The 17,958-nt window shown below is 39.8% G+C and overlaps 1 protein-coding gene across 1 annotated transcript in view; it reads left to right on the top strand.

Annotated features, from left to right (window-relative positions):
* The first annotated feature begins 11,597 nt into the window (after positions 1-11,597).
* PHYHIPL (phytanoyl-CoA 2-hydroxylase interacting protein like) overlaps positions 11,598-17,958 on the top strand; it is a 57,511-nt gene continuing 51,150 nt past the window's right edge. The window contains exons 1-2 of the mRNA XM_059821468.1: positions 11,598-11,774; positions 12,559-12,562. Coding sequence (XP_059677451.1) covers positions 11,679-11,774; positions 12,559-12,562 — 100 coding nt within the window. The 5' untranslated portion in view covers positions 11,598-11,678. The remainder of the gene's footprint in view (positions 11,775-12,558; positions 12,563-17,958) is intronic.

The following is a 17,958-nucleotide window of genomic DNA, read 5'->3' as shown; positions in this document are numbered from 1 at the left end:
TCTCCTCTCTGCGGGAGCTCTTCCCCACTGAACTTTTGAACCACCAAAGCAAATGGAATCATGTAGCTCTACAAAATGGAAACCGGCACTTGGGCTGCGTGAAGGAAGTGTTCCAGCTTCAGCGCAGTTGCCCAGGAAGCAAAGCCAACAGAGAAACACATTGTCGTGGATGACTAAACAATAAGGGCCTGTTAAATGAGTTTTGTCTCTCAAGTTTGTAGTATCTTTCTTGTGTCATCTCTTAGGCGGGACTGCATATGTAAAAAATAAATTTTTGCAAGTTTTTTCCTGTTTTGACTGTGAGTGCTGAAATCTGTGCAGTACCTGCTAATACAGTTTCCAGGATTGGCGAGAGAGTGGGAACCAGTGCCAGAAATAATAGCCCTAAGTTTATAAAGGCCATATGTACTTTCAGTCTTGTGACAGGGGAATGTATCAGTTCTTACAAATGGGACTCCTTTAGACTTCTCCACTTTGCAGGCTCCCTACACTCCACCTCCCCCAAGGCAAAGCATGTGTGTGCTGCCCTGTGAGCCAAGTAGCTCCTTTACATGCATCAAGCCATATGTGGGGGCATGGGCAGTAGCTACAGAGAGGAGGGGGATCTCAGAGCAAAGGGCCTAGCAGGCAGGGCACCTGTGGGCTCCCAGGGTAGCTCTTTGCCTCCCCCAGCAGCCCAAGCAGCAGATGGGGCTGAACAGAGGAGGACAGGAGCAGTGACAGTGCACCCAGCCGCCGACAGCAAGTCTGGCAGCAATGCTGGGCAGAGGTGGTGAGGGAGGATTCATATGAGCACACTTTATTTCTGATAGGTCAAGTTCAGTAAAAACCGGAGGCAGGATGGAAAAAAGGTTTCTCTTTAAGCCTGCAAATAGTAATTGAAGAAATGGATTGATCTGTTGCTGTTGAAACAACTTCTTAAGAATATTGTCGTGAAACTAACTGCTCTTTGGTGTATGTTTCAGAGCTACCGCTTCCCTAAAATGAATTTAGAATGACCATGCCTGCCCTCAGGAATGCTGTGTAACTGGAGTCAAAGTTCAAAAAGAAATCCTAACCAGGGGCACTTCCATGGCCACATTGAATTGTGTATTGGAGTAAAGAATACTTCTTAGCTGATCTTTGGTGGATTTCTTTTTCAGTAACACTTTAGCTCAAATCTTGTTGCATTTCAAGTCTGTCTTCTTCAGAACAATGTCCTCAAGCTTGAGAGGGCAGCACAGATTCAAGTGGGCTCATCTAAAATGCCTTCATGTTTCATGCAAAGATGCTTACAAGCTTACACAACAGCAGTGAGTCATTCACATAGGATCATGTTTTTATTCACATAGCAAAAGTAAAACTGGTGTTCTTTGACCACAACTCCAGCATTGCTAATATCCAGGACAGGTATAATGGATGTGCTTTATGCTCTCGAAAAAACCAAATTATTAGCGGGTGATGACACCTCCATAGCGGACGATCATTCTGCCATTCATTAGTATTACATTATTTTTCACGTTCCTTTTCCTTGTTTCCAAGCGGAAATAAATCTGAATGATATTTCTGCACTTCAAGTGGGAGTAGGAAAGGTCAAAGATTCTAAAAGCCCCCCTCATATGTTAGAGGCACTACTGCTGTAGGTTTGCTCTGTATCCTTAATACTGGGTTAATTAATCCTGTTAAGAATGGCATATGATTTATACAAGCTTTAACAAGTAGACATCAGTCTGTCTTTTAGACTGAGGGCATGATTCAGCAAGTCCCTTTTGCATTTGCCTGACTGTAAGAATGCGCCAATCTCACGGAAATTAGCTGTAATCCATCGCTGAAGTGAGGCACTGGGGCTGGGTCAAACCTGTAAAATTAAGCAAGGTTGATTTTAAGGAAAATCAACACCTTTCACTGCAACTGGGACTCATATCTTCTGTATTTGGCTGTATAAATTTCATATATGTAGCTGAGGTCAGCCATCTAGGTGAAGCTGGTCATTGGAGAGGACCCCGAGATAAGGATGGGGTAGAGAGAGGTGCCTGTCCTACTGCATTGACTGTAGAGGGAGCCTAGATAGTTATTAGACTACGTCTCTAATGTATACCTATCTGTACATGGCCAGTGAGGTGAATCCTACCTAACTCCTGAGTCTAGTGATCAGCTCATGTCAGATGTATAATCAGACCACATTGTTTAAAAGACAACAAGAAGAAAAAGGCATATTAAGCAAAGGATATGTGGTAGCACAGTATGTGGCCTTTGTTTTTTAACCAGCTCTTTGTTGGTTTCAACTAATAATCAACACTGCAAAATAAATTAGCTTTTAATTTTAAATTATTTTTAAGTATCTAGAAATAGCATATCATGTTTAAGTCCAGTAAGCAACCATGTTATAAAACCCTTGAAAGGAAGGACATTCAGATTTAATTATTTTTGCAGGGCATTAACTTATTTCATTGTGTTAAAGTAGACATCTCTACATACTACAAACTTAAAGACAACTTAAAATAAATGTGTCCTATGCCAATATAGTTGCTTAATCATCTTCCTGGAATTACTCTGGTTTTGTACTGAATGAAGTTTGGATCTACAGATCCACTATGCATTATAGCAGATTGACTGCAGACAAAACAGAAAATATGTGTGCTAAAATTTGATACACAAATCAATAAATCATGTGCCCCTTTAAATATAATGAAAGTAAAGGTTCCTATTGATCTACATCAACTTTGATTAGAGTTGCATGGTATTCTCTTTGGAAAAAAAGCAGAATAGCTTTTGCGAAGTGAATTGTAGGCATCAGGTATTACGTAGCTAACTCCCATTGCAGTCAGACAGAGGAGCCAAAACAAGCAGGGAGCCATAGGACTTTACCAGCTTTTATAAAATGGTGTCTGTTTGAAAGCTGGGGTTTTAAGGCGTATTTTCTATAGCTCAAGTGTTCATTGCAGTTTTTGTTGGTAAGAAAAAGAAAAAAAAAAACATAGAAGGGAATCCCATATCTGAGCTGAAGAAATATTGGTGTACTTTGCAGTTTATTTAAGGTTTTGATTTTAGGGAAATTTGCTAGGTACACAGTAACAGGGCCTATGCTGCCAACATATTCTGAGGAGAAGTAAAACTCTTTACAAGATAACATCTATCTTCGCTTTCCTGTGACATTTTTCAGAATAAGGTATCTAAATGCTTTGCGCAGTTACATGCTCTAATTTACTGAAATGTGCTGCTCTTTTTGCCCGTGGATGCTAGCTGTACCTACCCTCTGCAGTCTCCCTTCAGCCTTCCCTGTGCAGGAGAGCCAGTGTAGGTAAGGTAGCCTCCTCCAGCTCAAAAGCTTCTCAAGTGCCAGGATATCCAGAAAGGCAGAAAGTCCAAAATCCTCTTTGGTTTTCTTCACAGCTTGTTAATTCATACTTCATTTTTATTTGTGACTGTGGCTTCAACATGATATGTATCCAGATTGTCTGGATTGGGAACGCTTTATCATCAAAACTTGCTATTGGCACGGTGTTATTTAGCCATTGACTGTAGGTTTCTGTTTGATTGTCTTCCCAGGGTTTGTGCAAGATAGTGTTTTCCAAAGTGATGTTACAAAGAGGACTGTGGAACAGAGAGAAGCCAATTGTCAGACTTGTAGGGCACATAACATACCATCTGTGTGAGAAGGGTCTCTGGAGCTGGGGATGCAGGGCAAAGTGCAAGCCATCTCTGTGGGCTCAGAGTGCATGCTTACTAGGGAAAGTCTGCAGTTTGCCGTATCCCAAAGAGTCTACAAATGCCTACATGCATATTCAACTCAAAATGGCTATCTTAAATATAAGGCAAGGATAGGGACCACTTGCAAAGAATAAACAAAAGCCTGGTGAAAAAAACGGGAAAGACAGTGGTTGAGCAGAATTTTTCTTCCTCTTCATTTGCTCTTTCCTGTAAAGTAACAAACCTTAGGTATGGAAGCAAGTGCTGCTCCGCACTTTATAAATATGCTGAGGTAGGAAGGTACAGCACTACATGCAGGACCATAACATAGATTTCAGGGGCATCCCATGAACTATTTTACCATTGCCTGTTCTTGTGATTACCAGCATTCCTCAAAAATGGAAGACCTTGCCTCTTCTCCCAGACCAAACCTTGCCTCTTCTCCCAGACCAAACCTTGCCTCTTCTCCCAGACCAAACTTCTTCAAATTTCTTTCAAGACCTTATGCAAAGAACATGGAACAAGTCTGTAAGACGAGACTTGTGAGTAGAAATCAGTTGAATAGCAAAGCAGATCTGACTACAAGTTCAGAAACCCCCACACCCTTTCCTTTGGAAGAAAAAAGCTACCAGAACCAAGCACCTCTCTTGAGCATATTACCTGACCCTGAAGAAGTTTAAGCGTTGCTTTCCTCTAGCACTGGATAAAGTAAGTTGCTATAATAAACTTAGCCTCTCCCTACTTCACCTGTGTGTTTTTCCTCAGGACTTCTCTTGGTGTAAATTTAGAGAGACAGACAAATTACTATCACATGTAGTACCCTCACTGTTAGGGCTGTGCCAAGGGCCTTAGACTCTCTCTTAGCCCTGGTCTGTCAGATAAATTCTTACCGTGTTAATCATTAGGCATTACCATAGCTCAGTGGAAAGCAAGTGCTGCTTTGGGTTACTGGTTTGCCACCAGTGCATCTTGCTCTTGTTGATTCCAGTGGAAGCTCTAATTTCATGTTACATGTTATCAAAGGATATCAGGTCATCCTTTACACACAAGCTTTCCACAAGTTAAATCTGTACATTCTTCAAAACAGGAGCAAAAGGCTCGTTTCCATGCCATGCCCCAGCAAAACTTCTTTCCTGACATGGTGCAGGACTACTGATAAGCATTTGTAAGGATGGAAATATACATTGGTATATTTTATTGGGTTATTTGAATTGGGTTGAAATGGAGGAGTACGCATGAAAGTGGAATACCAGTGACTAATGCTTCTGACTGACATTTATACAGAAAAACATTTTGGGATTTACTTTACAAATGGACTGTGTGGGTAGGTCTCTTCTGTGTCACTGAGAGTAGCTGAGGAATGCTGTACTATTCATTCACCACATCTTCAGATTTTTTTCCTAATCCTCTAAGAAATATGGGCAAATCAATTAATAAAAATTGCACTTTGGAAACAGTACATCTTCTTTCCCTTATCAGAGGGAATTTTGTGTGCCATACCTCCAAACGTACTAGAAAGTCTGTGCTTTTTTTAATGTCACCCATTCTTTGTATTTATTATTGAATTCTTTTTTACACTGATTAAGAAGTACTGGCGGCTGCCCACAAAAGACTAAGAATCCATACGGATCGCTTATCCAAACTCAAATCTTGTATACAATTAAAATCCTCCTGCAGTTTTAGGTGCGCTTTGAAATTCAAATGGATTAAGACAAAAGCTCCTTAAGGAGATTGCAACTAGTTAGATTTTTATTGTATGTAAATTGTACGTACATGCTTACAGACAGATATGCATAATGTGATAGTGTAGTTTGCTTTACCAGAGTCATAGGTGAGTTTAGAAAAGTCCCCAGTTCCAAACTAGCAGGAAGTTACACGGGACGTCTCCCTCCGCTGCAGATAAGATCTGTAGTTTGGCCTTGTTCTTGAAAAATCACAGATACTCGGTGTTAGTTTAAGCTCATGTATGGAGGCTATGTTTCATGTCTAATAACCTTCAGAGCAGCACATCAGAGTTAAGAGGTGGAATGCTACTGAATTTCAATAGGAACTGGGCAGCTAGCTCTTTCAGACCCCTTGAAAAATCCCTGTCCAAATGTGGAGGAGTAAGACAGCTGCAAAACAGATTAAAAACTTACTTGGAACAACTTTTATGAACATCTGAATGTGAAGTATTTTTAAGGCCTTTCCTGTCCCAACTCTCTCCTCCTGTTCAGCGCTAAACGCATCCTCAGCTTTGTGGAGCAAGATGCTGTGCTTTAAAAGCCATCACATTTTAATGTATAGAAAAGTTGGGGGTTTTTGGCCCAGGATTGAAACTAACTTCTCTTGGGCTTTGAGGCAGAGTTAGTTTTCAAGGAAAGGTCTATATTTTAATGTAGACAGCAGACTGGAAATGCCAGCTGTCTGAACCTGTTCAACAGTATAAAACTTCAGAATAAGTCCTGAGACAGAATGGTTGCTGGCCAGAGAGTAGAAAAGGTAATTAAAGACGTTTAATAGGTGCATGTATCAAATAGCTCTGTGGTTTATCACATAGTTGTACAGTTTATGACAGGAATATCACTTCCAGGTATTCCTGGCTGTATGTAAAATATGCGTGCTAGCCTTAGCTTTTTTCTGCTTGAATATAATGTTTCATGGGAACAGCAAAATCTGTAGAAGTCATAAATCAAAACTGAATGTTGTTTCCAAAATACCAATGATACACATAATGCTGTCATGGAAACCTTCCTTACAGAGCCCTTAGCAGAATCGGCAATCATCCCACACTGTGCTGCTGAAGTATTCATCTGTCACCACACCAAACTATGTAGTCTATAAATTGTAGTCACAATGAAAATACAGCTTTTCCTCACATGATACTGCTTTTTGTGGACAAATGGTGCAGCCTGCTTTTCATGCCTGAAGAGCTGGCTATACATTGCAAAGCTATGTGGGATTAGATGGACTTTGTTTCTTTACGAAAACTGGAATTTCCTCTTTCAACTGAAACCCATGTTAATATCAAAAGCTACTATGGTTTCATGAACATTTTTCTCCTATCTTGGGGTACAACTCTTACTTGATCATGTCCCATTAAAATCAACATTTCATTGCTACTCAGAGGTGTTTTCGTTTATCCTTCACAAAATCTTTGTGGTTATTAGTTATATTTCCTGAAGTAATTTGTCTTTTTCCAGATAATAAATACAAAGAGACACGGTACCAAATTTCCAGACGATAAGTCAGGCAACAATTTCTTGTCTTTATCAAGTGCAAAGTGTGTGCAGATTAACCCATTGCAAAGATATAACATGACAGTAATATTTAGACTGAGCGTGAGAAGCAGAAGTAGCAGAGAGTTTTTGTATTTATAAGGAAGATGTGATGAAGTTTTGCAATTACATAACAAAAGGATTTATTTTGTGTCAGATTAATTTCCAAGCCATGTGCCCCAGAGAAAGTCCAAATTCTTGAATGAGAGACCACAAAGCTATTCAGATAGATAAGCTATGAGAATGCAGGTAGCAGCTTACTTTGGATATGGTATATTTAAGTGAAGGGGACAGTACGTTCAAGCGTGTGTCACAGTATGGTTTTAGTTGCATTGTCGGTTTTCAGGTGGAATAGAAAGGCTGAATCAGGGCATTTGGAATTTATTACAGGGAGAAAAGAGGAAAATCATTTGTCTTTTCTTAGTTTGGGTTTAGATTGCTCCCCATATCTGATCCCTACAATATGTGAGTGAATTTTTTTTCTATGCCTTTCAGTGCAGGAGGTTCAGTGCCTAAAGGGCATCAATGAATATTTAAACAGCTTGCACTAACTAGAATGTATTTTAAAAACAAAACCAAAACCCCTCAAAATTTGCATGATGGAAATATAGTGATTCATAAGCCTTAGTTATCATAAAAATGATAAAAGAAAAATAGAAAGATACATGCTTGTCTATGCCCATATAGGCACTAGAGGTAACCTCTGTGCCCCTTATAGGTTTTGTATCTTCTGAAACAGTCCCAGGAAATTCTACAAGTCATTGTAACCTAAAACCTTATAAAGAATGCTAATTACTGTAGGTCTACCTCTGAATAAAAAGCCAAAAGAATGCCAAATATCTCCTTTCTCATGCTGCATGTTTGAAATCAAGTGTTAGAAGTAAAGTCATATAAATTACACAGTTCAGTGTAGGACTTTCCTAGTTCTCACTGCACAGCAAATAAAACTACAAGAAAATAATCAGATGGGCTACACAAAAATTACGATCATATAAGTTTCTAGTACAGATAAGGAGCTCCCAGAAATTGGTTCTCTGTAAGTTGTGCTGCAAAGAATAAAGAGCTAAGTGTAGGAGATAATGGGCTTGGGAAATCTCACAGAAGTTAATGGTACTTGTAGCACTGTGAGGTATCAACTTTGCTCTGTGGCCTCTTATAAAAGATTGTCACAACACCACAGGAGGGACGGGGAGGGAGATGGTATCTGTTCATTGTGGAGTAGTGGGGAAGACAACAAAGTCTAATTTTTGCTTTGGTTTTTGGTCTGACATAGCATTTGTGACTGCTTCTTCCCCTGTCTACCAGATCTGTTTTTCAGGTGAGTGAATACTGCTAAGTTTTATGCCAAAGATGTTAGGAGATAAGTTTCCCTTGTGTTTCTATGCAAGTTGACTTAAGTAAATCTTCAGAAAAAGAAAACTCTTAATTTACTTTCAGCTTGAATAGACATATCTGCTGTGTTCTTACTCCACGCTGTGTTGCTTACTCCCCAACAAAAAAATATTTCAATTACTCAGCTTGCAAGGTCTCTCTATACTGACTGACCACTAACCCCAATTCTCAACTTCCGTTTTAGTTACATTGTGATAGTTGCAAAAAATGAGATTAAAAAATTTGGAGTAAGTGGTATGAGTTTTCCCTGCCAGATTTTGGGAGGCTTTCTTCATCGTTTCAGAGAGAATACTCATCCTACCTAACTTAAACCTGTACATGGGGTGTATTGGGAAAGAAAGTCTCTTTCTCAGATCTTTTTCCCTCTAAAGAAGAGATCCCAAATAAGAGTTTCTGACTTTCTGTTCAATATTTAAATTGCTCAGAAGCTCCAGTAATTTTTGGAAGAGGTCTTCTGCCGTCTGCTTTCATTTCCTCCCTTTTAATAGGAAACTCTTTGTTCCTGTGTCTGAAAGTGAAGAAAAGTCCACTTCATTAAGCCTGCAATTGTTTAGAACTCAGAAGTGTAGATTGATTAGCAAATACTTTACAATAGCTCTTATAATGGAGAGCTCTAAATAAATGGGTTTCAAACTATTCTTAGAGTTTCTAGTGCTTTTTATACAGTCTAAACATGCTGTCTACACTATTCTTTGACTCTGCTGTGTTCCTGGAGGGGAATGAATCAGAATTTCCTGAATGCCTTATGTAACGTATTTAGAGAACTTTTTTGTTTGTATCTTTGTTTGAATTTCTTAGACGGAATTAATTAATGGCAAAGTATAAAGGCCAACTTTGAAATCCTAGCTGACTTACACACTAGAGCTCAATTTGTATTCTACATCAAGGAAATGTTTGGATTTGAAAGAAGGACACCATTATCAAAAAGATTTCTGTAGATGGCTCTGTTCTTCAGAGCACCATCTCTTTGCCACAGAAGTACGGTTTTAACATTCAGGTTATTCAAAAGGAAATTGATTTTTTGATCAGAGTACATATTTAATCCTTATTAAAAATTAAATGCAGAACAGGAAATAGTAACTGATTTGGGATAGGAAAAAATTATAAAGGTTGGATTTGTTTAAAACAATGTTAATTTCAGAGGAAAGGTAGAGATAATGATGTCTGCAGCCTGCACTTTTATGGTCCTGTAGAAATCTGATGGGGTAACAGCTTTTAGGAAAGAGAAAGATTCTTTTTCTTTTATTCATATTTGCATTGCAATTTTGTAACTACATTCCTTTGTACAGTAGTACACTACTGCAGTAATATGTAAGGATTAGTTTCTCAGTGGATATAAATTTGTCTAGCTTCACTGAAGACAGTGGAATAAAGATAATTTACATCAGCTTCCAAATGTGGTCTTCAAGAGTTTGATCAGCTGATCACTGCAGCAATGGGGAAGTTGGCAGGAGAATCCTGCCTTTTGTCTTTGTGAAAAAGGGGTTATTCATGAAATGCTGTGTTCTGTTTTACAGACAACTAAAGCACTATCTCACAGTATGTTAGCATGTGTGCTTCACCCCCTGCCCAATCCATTGTGGGACAGGCAAAGGAGAGCAGATAGAGGTCCTGCTTGCACACCTACGCTTTCCTAGATTTCAGGGTCTGCATTCAGGAAGGGCTTTCCATGTAGGCAAAGCAACTCTGCCTAAGTGATAACAGAGGAAATGAAAAAACATAATTTGGGACTATAACACATACACCAGCTTCTGTTAAAACTACTGGAATTTCCCCAGAATATACTGCAGGAGCAACATTAGCTCTTGGTCTGTACGTCGTGGGTCCAAGGGAAGTTTGACATCCAGTATTTGCAGAAGACTAGACCAGTACCTGTTTTACAGCTGCAGGAGGCAGAATGCTCAATAAGGAAGGCCAGGGAGTTTCAAGTCTCTGCATGAAGTTCAGGAAGTACAGGGGAATTTTTTCTGATCTAGAGATTTCAAAGCTTGGAGAGAGCCAACCTTACTGTTTTTTTTCTGATCTACTTCCTATGTTCTCAGGCTTTGAAGTTTGTGTGGTCACTCAAATCTGTACAAAGTCGGTGTAATGCTGTGGAGCTCATATATAGTGCCTGGCAGCAGGGTATCAAGACTTCTAGGTAGACGAAAGATCTCGTCTTTATGCTTTCCAGGATTATCCCCCCTGTCAAAGAGAGATTAGACAGGAGGGAGTAAAGTGTTGATAACATCTTTTCTACTTTTAGATATTTGTAGGGCAGAGAGAGGATTGGTTGAAGTGGTCTTTTCTGGTTATAAAATAATTTTTCTCCTCACACTAGTAACTCTCCTTTTTTCTTCTCAAACATTGTGTGTTTTCTGCCTCACTTATTTATCTCTGTGGCATCTTGGCATGATCCTGAGAAATGTTAAACACTGACCAGTCTGTCTCTTTAGAAACAGTGGAGTATTAAAGACAATTTTGTAGCATCAAACTCTGAGTGAGAATATTTATCGCAGTCTCATCATATTCCCTTGTCCTATTTCTCAGATACTGACAAACTTCCATATTCCTACAAGAGATAGGGAAGTAGGATACAGACAGTAGCTGGTGTACAGAAAGTAGCCCAGCTTCTCTGGCCTGTTTGACACTGGGCGATCATGGATTTCCTCCAGTGCTGTCGAGAGCGCTGTGGACAAGCCTGTGTTTATACTCCTGCAGTACAATGTGAGCAGTGGCACAGAAAGGCTGCTGGGCTCCTGCCAAAGGGCCCCACAAAGGCAGCCAGATCATCTCCCTGCAATGCAAATACGACAACAGGGGTGGCAGGGGAAGCCTGGTTGCGCAGCCACCTCCTCCTCTCTCTTGCTCACCCTCCCCAGCTCTGGTACCGGGAGAATATACGTACTGAGAGGGAGGTGACCAGGAGCGCCAACTGCAAAGGGATTTGGGAAGGCATGCTGCCTTCAGAGCTCACACCCGCGTGACTTTGGGATAGGACTGGTAGCATCCCAGGTCCCTTATTGACCCTTCACTTTGGGTGTCTTTGGTGTTTGGCTAGTGGCCAGAGTGGGCAGGACCGTTCCCCACATGAGGCCCCAACACAACTTTCAACAAAACCTCTCTTCTCTGTGCCCGAATGAGGGGACTGGCGGGAGCTGGGGGAGGAGCACCAGGAGGGCAGTGCAGAGCTGAGCCTTCTGTAAGGGGAAGGGCCCACGGAGAAGTTGCCATCTCCAGCGTGAGCGAGGGCAGCTCCTCAAGCAAAGATCCCAGCCGGTCACCCTGTGCACGAGGTACGGCAGTCCTGGGGCAGGGGGAGACTGGAAAGAGGGAGGAAAGGGAACTAGAAAAGAGCTGAGCAACTAGGAGAGGAAGGTGATGAAGAGAACAGAGAAACCAGGACAGAGGGGCTTGGAAGAACGTAACCCACTGCCTGCAGGGAAAATGAGATTCAGTGGGAAGTTCAGATATGCTGTGGGGAGCAGAAGGAGAATTTATTGTAGAATTAATGGCTTGATGCAACTCTGAGTATGCAATGACTGAGGGATTTGAGTGGGAATACCCACATTATACAGGCAAATCTGATGTGTATTTTTCTTGAAATTCTTACTCTGCTGACATTAAATATTTTTGTCTGGCTCCTACAAGTCCAGAGTTTAACAACATAAAATTGTGTTGTTCTGCATTGGTGATCTTCTCCTAAGCCGTGAAGTTGGAAAACTGTCTAAAGACAACTTTCAAAACCAAATGTTTCGTCTCCTGAAATCCGCAAGTAAGGGAGTCACTGCATCTCAGTCCATTAGGTTTCCCATCTGTTCAAAAGGTTATGGCTGCTTCCATTAAATGAATACATTTATTTATTTATGGAGGAGAGGAGTAGATGATTCGGGAACAGAAGGAGGGGAGTACATGATTCGGGAATAAGATGTGAGAATGGTGTCCTCTTCTGAAGAGGTGGTTCGACCTGCTCTTTAGCGTGTGAAAAAGCTCAAATGTGATTTTTTCTCTTGGACTTGAATGCCTTTGGATCCCAGATGCTCAAGGATAAAGGTTTTCTTGTTTGTTTGTTTGTTGCTTGTTTTCTGGAGTTTTATTTATATATGTGCAGAATGATGTATTCTACTGGGTGGGATGTCAGACTATTTGTTTCAGCACCTAGTTTGAGAAATAGGTTCTTTTACTGTGCAGCTGAAGCGGTTTTGCTTCAAGTCCCCTTAGGATTGTAAAACCCACCAGGGTAACGGTTCACTGCAAAAAGAAGAGTGAATAGTACTTGGCTTTATAAACTTCTCAACACTTTTCCACACTCTATGTCAAATTCATGTATATAACCTTCCATTTTCATGAATCTCGCATGGGTCAGCATGCTTGGTTTTACTGATTTTTTTTTTTTTTTTTCATTTAAATTCTTAATGGAAAGCTAGTTATGTAGGGTATTAAGTTCCAGCTGTCCTTATTTTGATACAAGATTGTTTACTGCTTGATTAAGAAAACTTGTCCAAAATAACACTGTATATGTCATGGCAGAGTACTTTCTATACAAAATGCTATTTTACAGTATTTCCCTATTGACATTTCTCCTAAGACTTGTTTGGTACTTGGAAGGCATGCTGGAGACAGCTGGCCAGTACAGCCATGGCTTAAGCCTTATCCTGTCATTACCAAATGCACAAAACATACACCACCATATACAGGATAGGATGTCCATCCATGGAGTGGCTACAAGCTGGACTTAACTCACTAGGTAGTATCTGTTCAAAAAGAGAAATCGGAGCTGGGAACAGCAGATACAGTGGTGCATCTCAGCCATCTCTGAGCAATGTGTGAGTGTACATATTCAGGCTGATGAGGCTCTCCTGTGTCCTTGGGACACTGGAAACACCCTGGGAGAGAACAAGCAGTAGATTCATCCCTCAGCTTCTTTGCTGTCCAGCCAGACTGGTGATGGCTGCATGAGGCTCTTTTTCAACCTCTTTGGTAAATACAAAAGAGGCAGCTTAAAATACAGCCTTGGTCTCCAGCTGGAAGAGAAGTGGTGACTTTGCAGGGTCATCGGGCTCTCCACTCCTCCGTCCTTCCTGGGGTTGACTTGTCCTCATGAGCTCTTCACTCCTCTCAGGCAGTGGGCTGACCCCACACTGGCAGCAAAAAATTATACCCACCTCTGCCATGGTCTTTCTTGGCTGCCTGCTGCTAAAATGAGTCTGCCAATACCTCATTTTCCAGAGCAACATTTCAGGACCATCATTTTCATTCAGAAGGTGCAATTGTGTGTTTTGCTTTTTGGTGTGAAGGAATGTTGCAGTTTGGTTTTTCTCTACAGATAAAAATGTCAAGCTTTTAGGCTTAAGGGGTAGGGTGGAGAAAGTATCTTCCTTTTTTATGCTTATAACAATAACTGTGAATGTAAATAGCTACATTAATGAGGCTTATTGAAAGTATTTTATTAGGGAATGTGCGAGTCATTAATTTTCAGTAAGAAAGTGTAAATGGCCCTTCTTATATTTGCATGTGAAACTATAAAACTTAATTTCCTATGCATATAAGAGCATTTTTGTCCATCATAGTAGCCGAAGTACTTTAATAAGTCATTTTAGTTTGAAATAGCACTGTCATTTAGTGGTTATTTTTTCCTCCACTGCTTACATCCCAAATTCTGTCATAAAAGACAGCATATGATTTTGTGAATGTAAAAATAAAAAAAAGGGTGATGTTCTGTGGGTAGAATCCTAATTTTGGAAGCTGTTTTGGAGAGTGGATAAGCACTATTACTACTGAATGGAAAATTGTCTTTACCTGAGTAGCCAGCTAGTTTTACTAGTGGCTTGATAGGACATTTTGTTGCATTTGTTTTAGAATTTCTCGGTGTTAAAAAGCATGCTTACTCATGTACATGCTAGCAGCAAGATACTAGTGGACAATGTAGAAAGAAATAAAATTGAGGAGTTGATTAACTTAAGGTATTTTCATAGGTCCTGAAAATAAATAACGATTTGTGTCACCTTATTAAATCTAGTGTGTTCATTTTCAATGAAATGGACTAAAAGATCAAGCCAAGTGTTATAGTATATATTTTGAGTTTGCTTCAGTTCTGTGTTTGTTGCTATTTGCGTCTGTAGATCAACTTTTTGAAGCATTGCAAACAAAATTTCTTGCAAATCTCAGTTGTTTTGGCTCTTCAAAATGGTAATGTTTCAGTTGTTGATATGATAATTTTTTTATTATAGAGAACTTTCTTCTGAGGGAAGGTATATGGCTTAAGTATAGAGCATTGGGCTCTAGGTATTATTCAAAAGTAGTAGTTGTGTAGGAATGACACTCAGAAGAGTAGCAGTAGTGAACTGAGGCACAGAAAGAAGGCCCTTTGGAGAAGGTGGTAAAAGAATGGTAGGCACACTCCTCACAGAGAGAAATGTCATGGCAAAATGGAAACAGAACATGACTAGAAGACAAAAACCTAACACCATTTTTTTTTTTCCTAATAGAAGAATGTAGTGAATCTTTGTGTAAGGGTTGTAAGAGATCCACAGGAGGAAACCTCATGGCAAGAAATAGTTGTAGAAACATACCCCAGTGAGGTCTAGTGCTATTTTAATCTGCAATATTGTCTTTGGTTTTTGCCTCCAGTAGTTACGAAATGTATCAAATTCATGTGAAACAGAAACAATTTCCTTGGTCCTAAACCAGTAATTTTAACATCCTTCCTATTTCTAACAACAACAACAACAACAAAATATTGGAAATAACTTAAGTTCTTCCCTGCACATATATATACAGCACGTAGAATCCAAGTCTCATAGTAAAAGGAATTGTCACATGCACTTGACAACAGCAGGCCTGTGTGTTTTTCCTTAAGGCATGAGTCAGCTGAGAAGTGCCATGTTGAGCATTACCCTGTTTTTCTCTGGATAATTCAATGTGTGAATTATTTCACTATTATTTCACTGTTTTCCTATACAGTAGATTTCAAGAAGGCAATTTTATATATACAGTATTTAAGCACCCATGAAGGCCTGCTGGCATTTGCTGGGATTACACATAAAATCCTGCCACGGATGCAGAGAATACTCAGCTTCTTCCTCCAAAAGGCTAGTCACATCTTCACATATGATGAGATATTTATTGAGTACAGTGTTAACAGCTACCATATTGTTGTACTCCCACGTTGACACAAATGTTGGCAAAAGCTACTGTGCCAGCTGCCCACTTACACACTCTAGTGGCACCTTTGCTGTTCCTCAAATTCACGATTGCCATTCTCATTCAATTAATGCTCAAACACTGCTGCTTTTTTTCTGCCTCACATATTTCGCAGATTTCTGTCAGAAAATAAGATGAAGGTGGATACACAGGAGCCTGTCAAACCGGACCAAATCCAGCAAAGTTAAGACTTTTTCAATGTCAGAAAATACCCTGGAGTGGTCTGTGGGAATATTATGAAAGAGAACCAAGGATTAGTGCAGAGATTGATGAGATTAAATCCTAATTAAAATAAGCACTTGTATACAGTACATATGGCAGACAACTATTCTTATAGCTGTAATGGAGCAGAAGTCTTCCTGCAGTTACACAGGTCCTAACCCTCATCCTACCCAAGGAGTGGGTTTCTGCTGAGGCTGCTGAAGGACACATTGTTTAGGTCAGTATAGAAACATGCAACTACAGAAGACTCCCCATGGCATGGTGCTTCTCTCTAACAAGATAAGGTGACTTTCATAATCAGCATTTGCATCTGAACTGCACACATGGTTTTTGCCCTCCTGCTCATAGACAGTGTTCCTCCAGCCCATGATGGTATGTTTACTATCAAGCCAAAGCATGGGAGTTGCATTCCCCTCTTGAGTGCACAGAAGTGGAGGTGACGATCATCTCCGATCTAAGATAGACTCTGCCTGCTGACCTCCAAAATATGCTGCAAGCTCATAGTCAAAACTTGAATTTGTGTCCCTTTTTATTTTTAAATATGTTTACACGATTTTCTAATGGAGTTACATTTCTCATATTTAAAAACGAAAAAAATCAACTTAATTTGATGCATGCCACTTCTGTGGTTGTGTAATCACTTTTCTCTGTCCATGAACCTTTATTTTGGTTATCAGGAGGGATTTTATACTCTATAGACTTGTGATGAACAAGAAGCATGTAAAGATCATACTGTGGTGGTGTTGATTGTCAAAATCTGAGGAAAAAACCCTGCAACTTTTGATGTATGTCCTTTCAAAACTTGATGGCCACTTCAATATTTTGAAATAGAAATACGGAATATCAAAATATATCTAAATGACATGCCAGCATCTTTCCAAAATATCAGTAGTACCGTTCTTGTCTGGAGTTTGTGTACTAAGTCAAGAGGGGTTCTTCTGGAGTGTTGCTGTTTGAATGCTTTCAAAACTCCTGATGTTATAATCCATTGCTATCCAATATTTTATTATTCTCAGTAGGACATTTACTGGAGTGATGAAACATGAGTAGGCCATAATTAATCCTTTCAGCAGTTCTAGTTGTGTACTCGCGGCTGCGTGGAACTATTTACCCTTAAGCAGAAACCTGAAGGGTCTCTACGTTGCGATGGTGTTCACCAGTATTCCCTTCTGACCTAGCCTGTGTTTTGGTGTAATGTTATTTTACGGACATCTTTGGTAGTTTAGAAGCAAAGTCTGGTAATAGACATCCACATGTACATCTCTTAAAGCAGTGGGGCTTCTGCTGCTCAGACTCTCTTCTAACTTCATGCCTTTACTTTATTCAGGTGTTGCTGCACATAAAGCATTCCTCCAGATCGTTGCCAAATTATGTTTATAGTTTCAGGGTATATTATGTTTAAATTACTTGAGATAGTGTCATAACAGGTATAAACTAATTATTCTGATCAACATTGAAATACAGTGCCATCAAGTTTCAGGTGTCATTTTAGAATGTCTTCCTGTGAAAATCCTTCTGTGCTGTTCCATTGAGGCTAATTAGGCTGTATCCTTCTGTTTCAACCCCTGCATCGAAGTCAGTGAACTTCCTTCTTGCTATCACTCTGGGAAGAAAGAAAATAATCTCTGTCTTAGGGGACTTCGTAAGAGATATTTTATCCTTACACTTTTCCTTACCCTTTATTCCTTACTTGGCAAATATATAGGTGTTATATATGAATACAAAAATATTTATATTGCATATGCTATGTTATTAGGTCAATGAATTAAAAAGGCAACTTGGCAAAAGAGGGTTGAGAGGGGGAGAAGGAAAACCATGACTTCAGTGCAGAAGGAAAAGCAAAAAGTTTGCAGAAGCAGAGAAAAACTGTTACTTCAGAATTCTAATAAGCAGTATTAGTGACTTTTAAAATAGTAATGTCTGCTGGGGCACATACAGAAGACCACGAAGAAAGCTCAGCTATTTGGTGACTGCCAAATGATACTGCTCTGCAGCCACTGCCTCCAACACAAATAGCTCAGCTACATTTAAGTATCCTTACTGGAAGCAATGGATCACATATGGAACAGAGCAGTTATAAATAAGGTCTGCTGTTCATATACATTCAGTTATTTTTGCAAGTAAGTTACTATATTTGTGTCCAAAATAAATATTTGGATAACTGAATGTCTCCCTCCTAGAAGGAGTGGAGAAAAAAAGAGTGCAAGTTGTCAGCATAGGTCAAGAAATAATTGAA

This window comes from Gavia stellata, chromosome 9, assembly GCF_030936135.1.
Source record: "Gavia stellata isolate bGavSte3 chromosome 9, bGavSte3.hap2, whole genome shotgun sequence".
Classification (NCBI taxonomy): domain Eukaryota; kingdom Metazoa; phylum Chordata; class Aves; order Gaviiformes; family Gaviidae; genus Gavia; species Gavia stellata.
The sequence above is the reverse complement of the archived record's forward strand: the minus strand, read 5'-3'. Positions and strand labels throughout refer to the sequence as shown.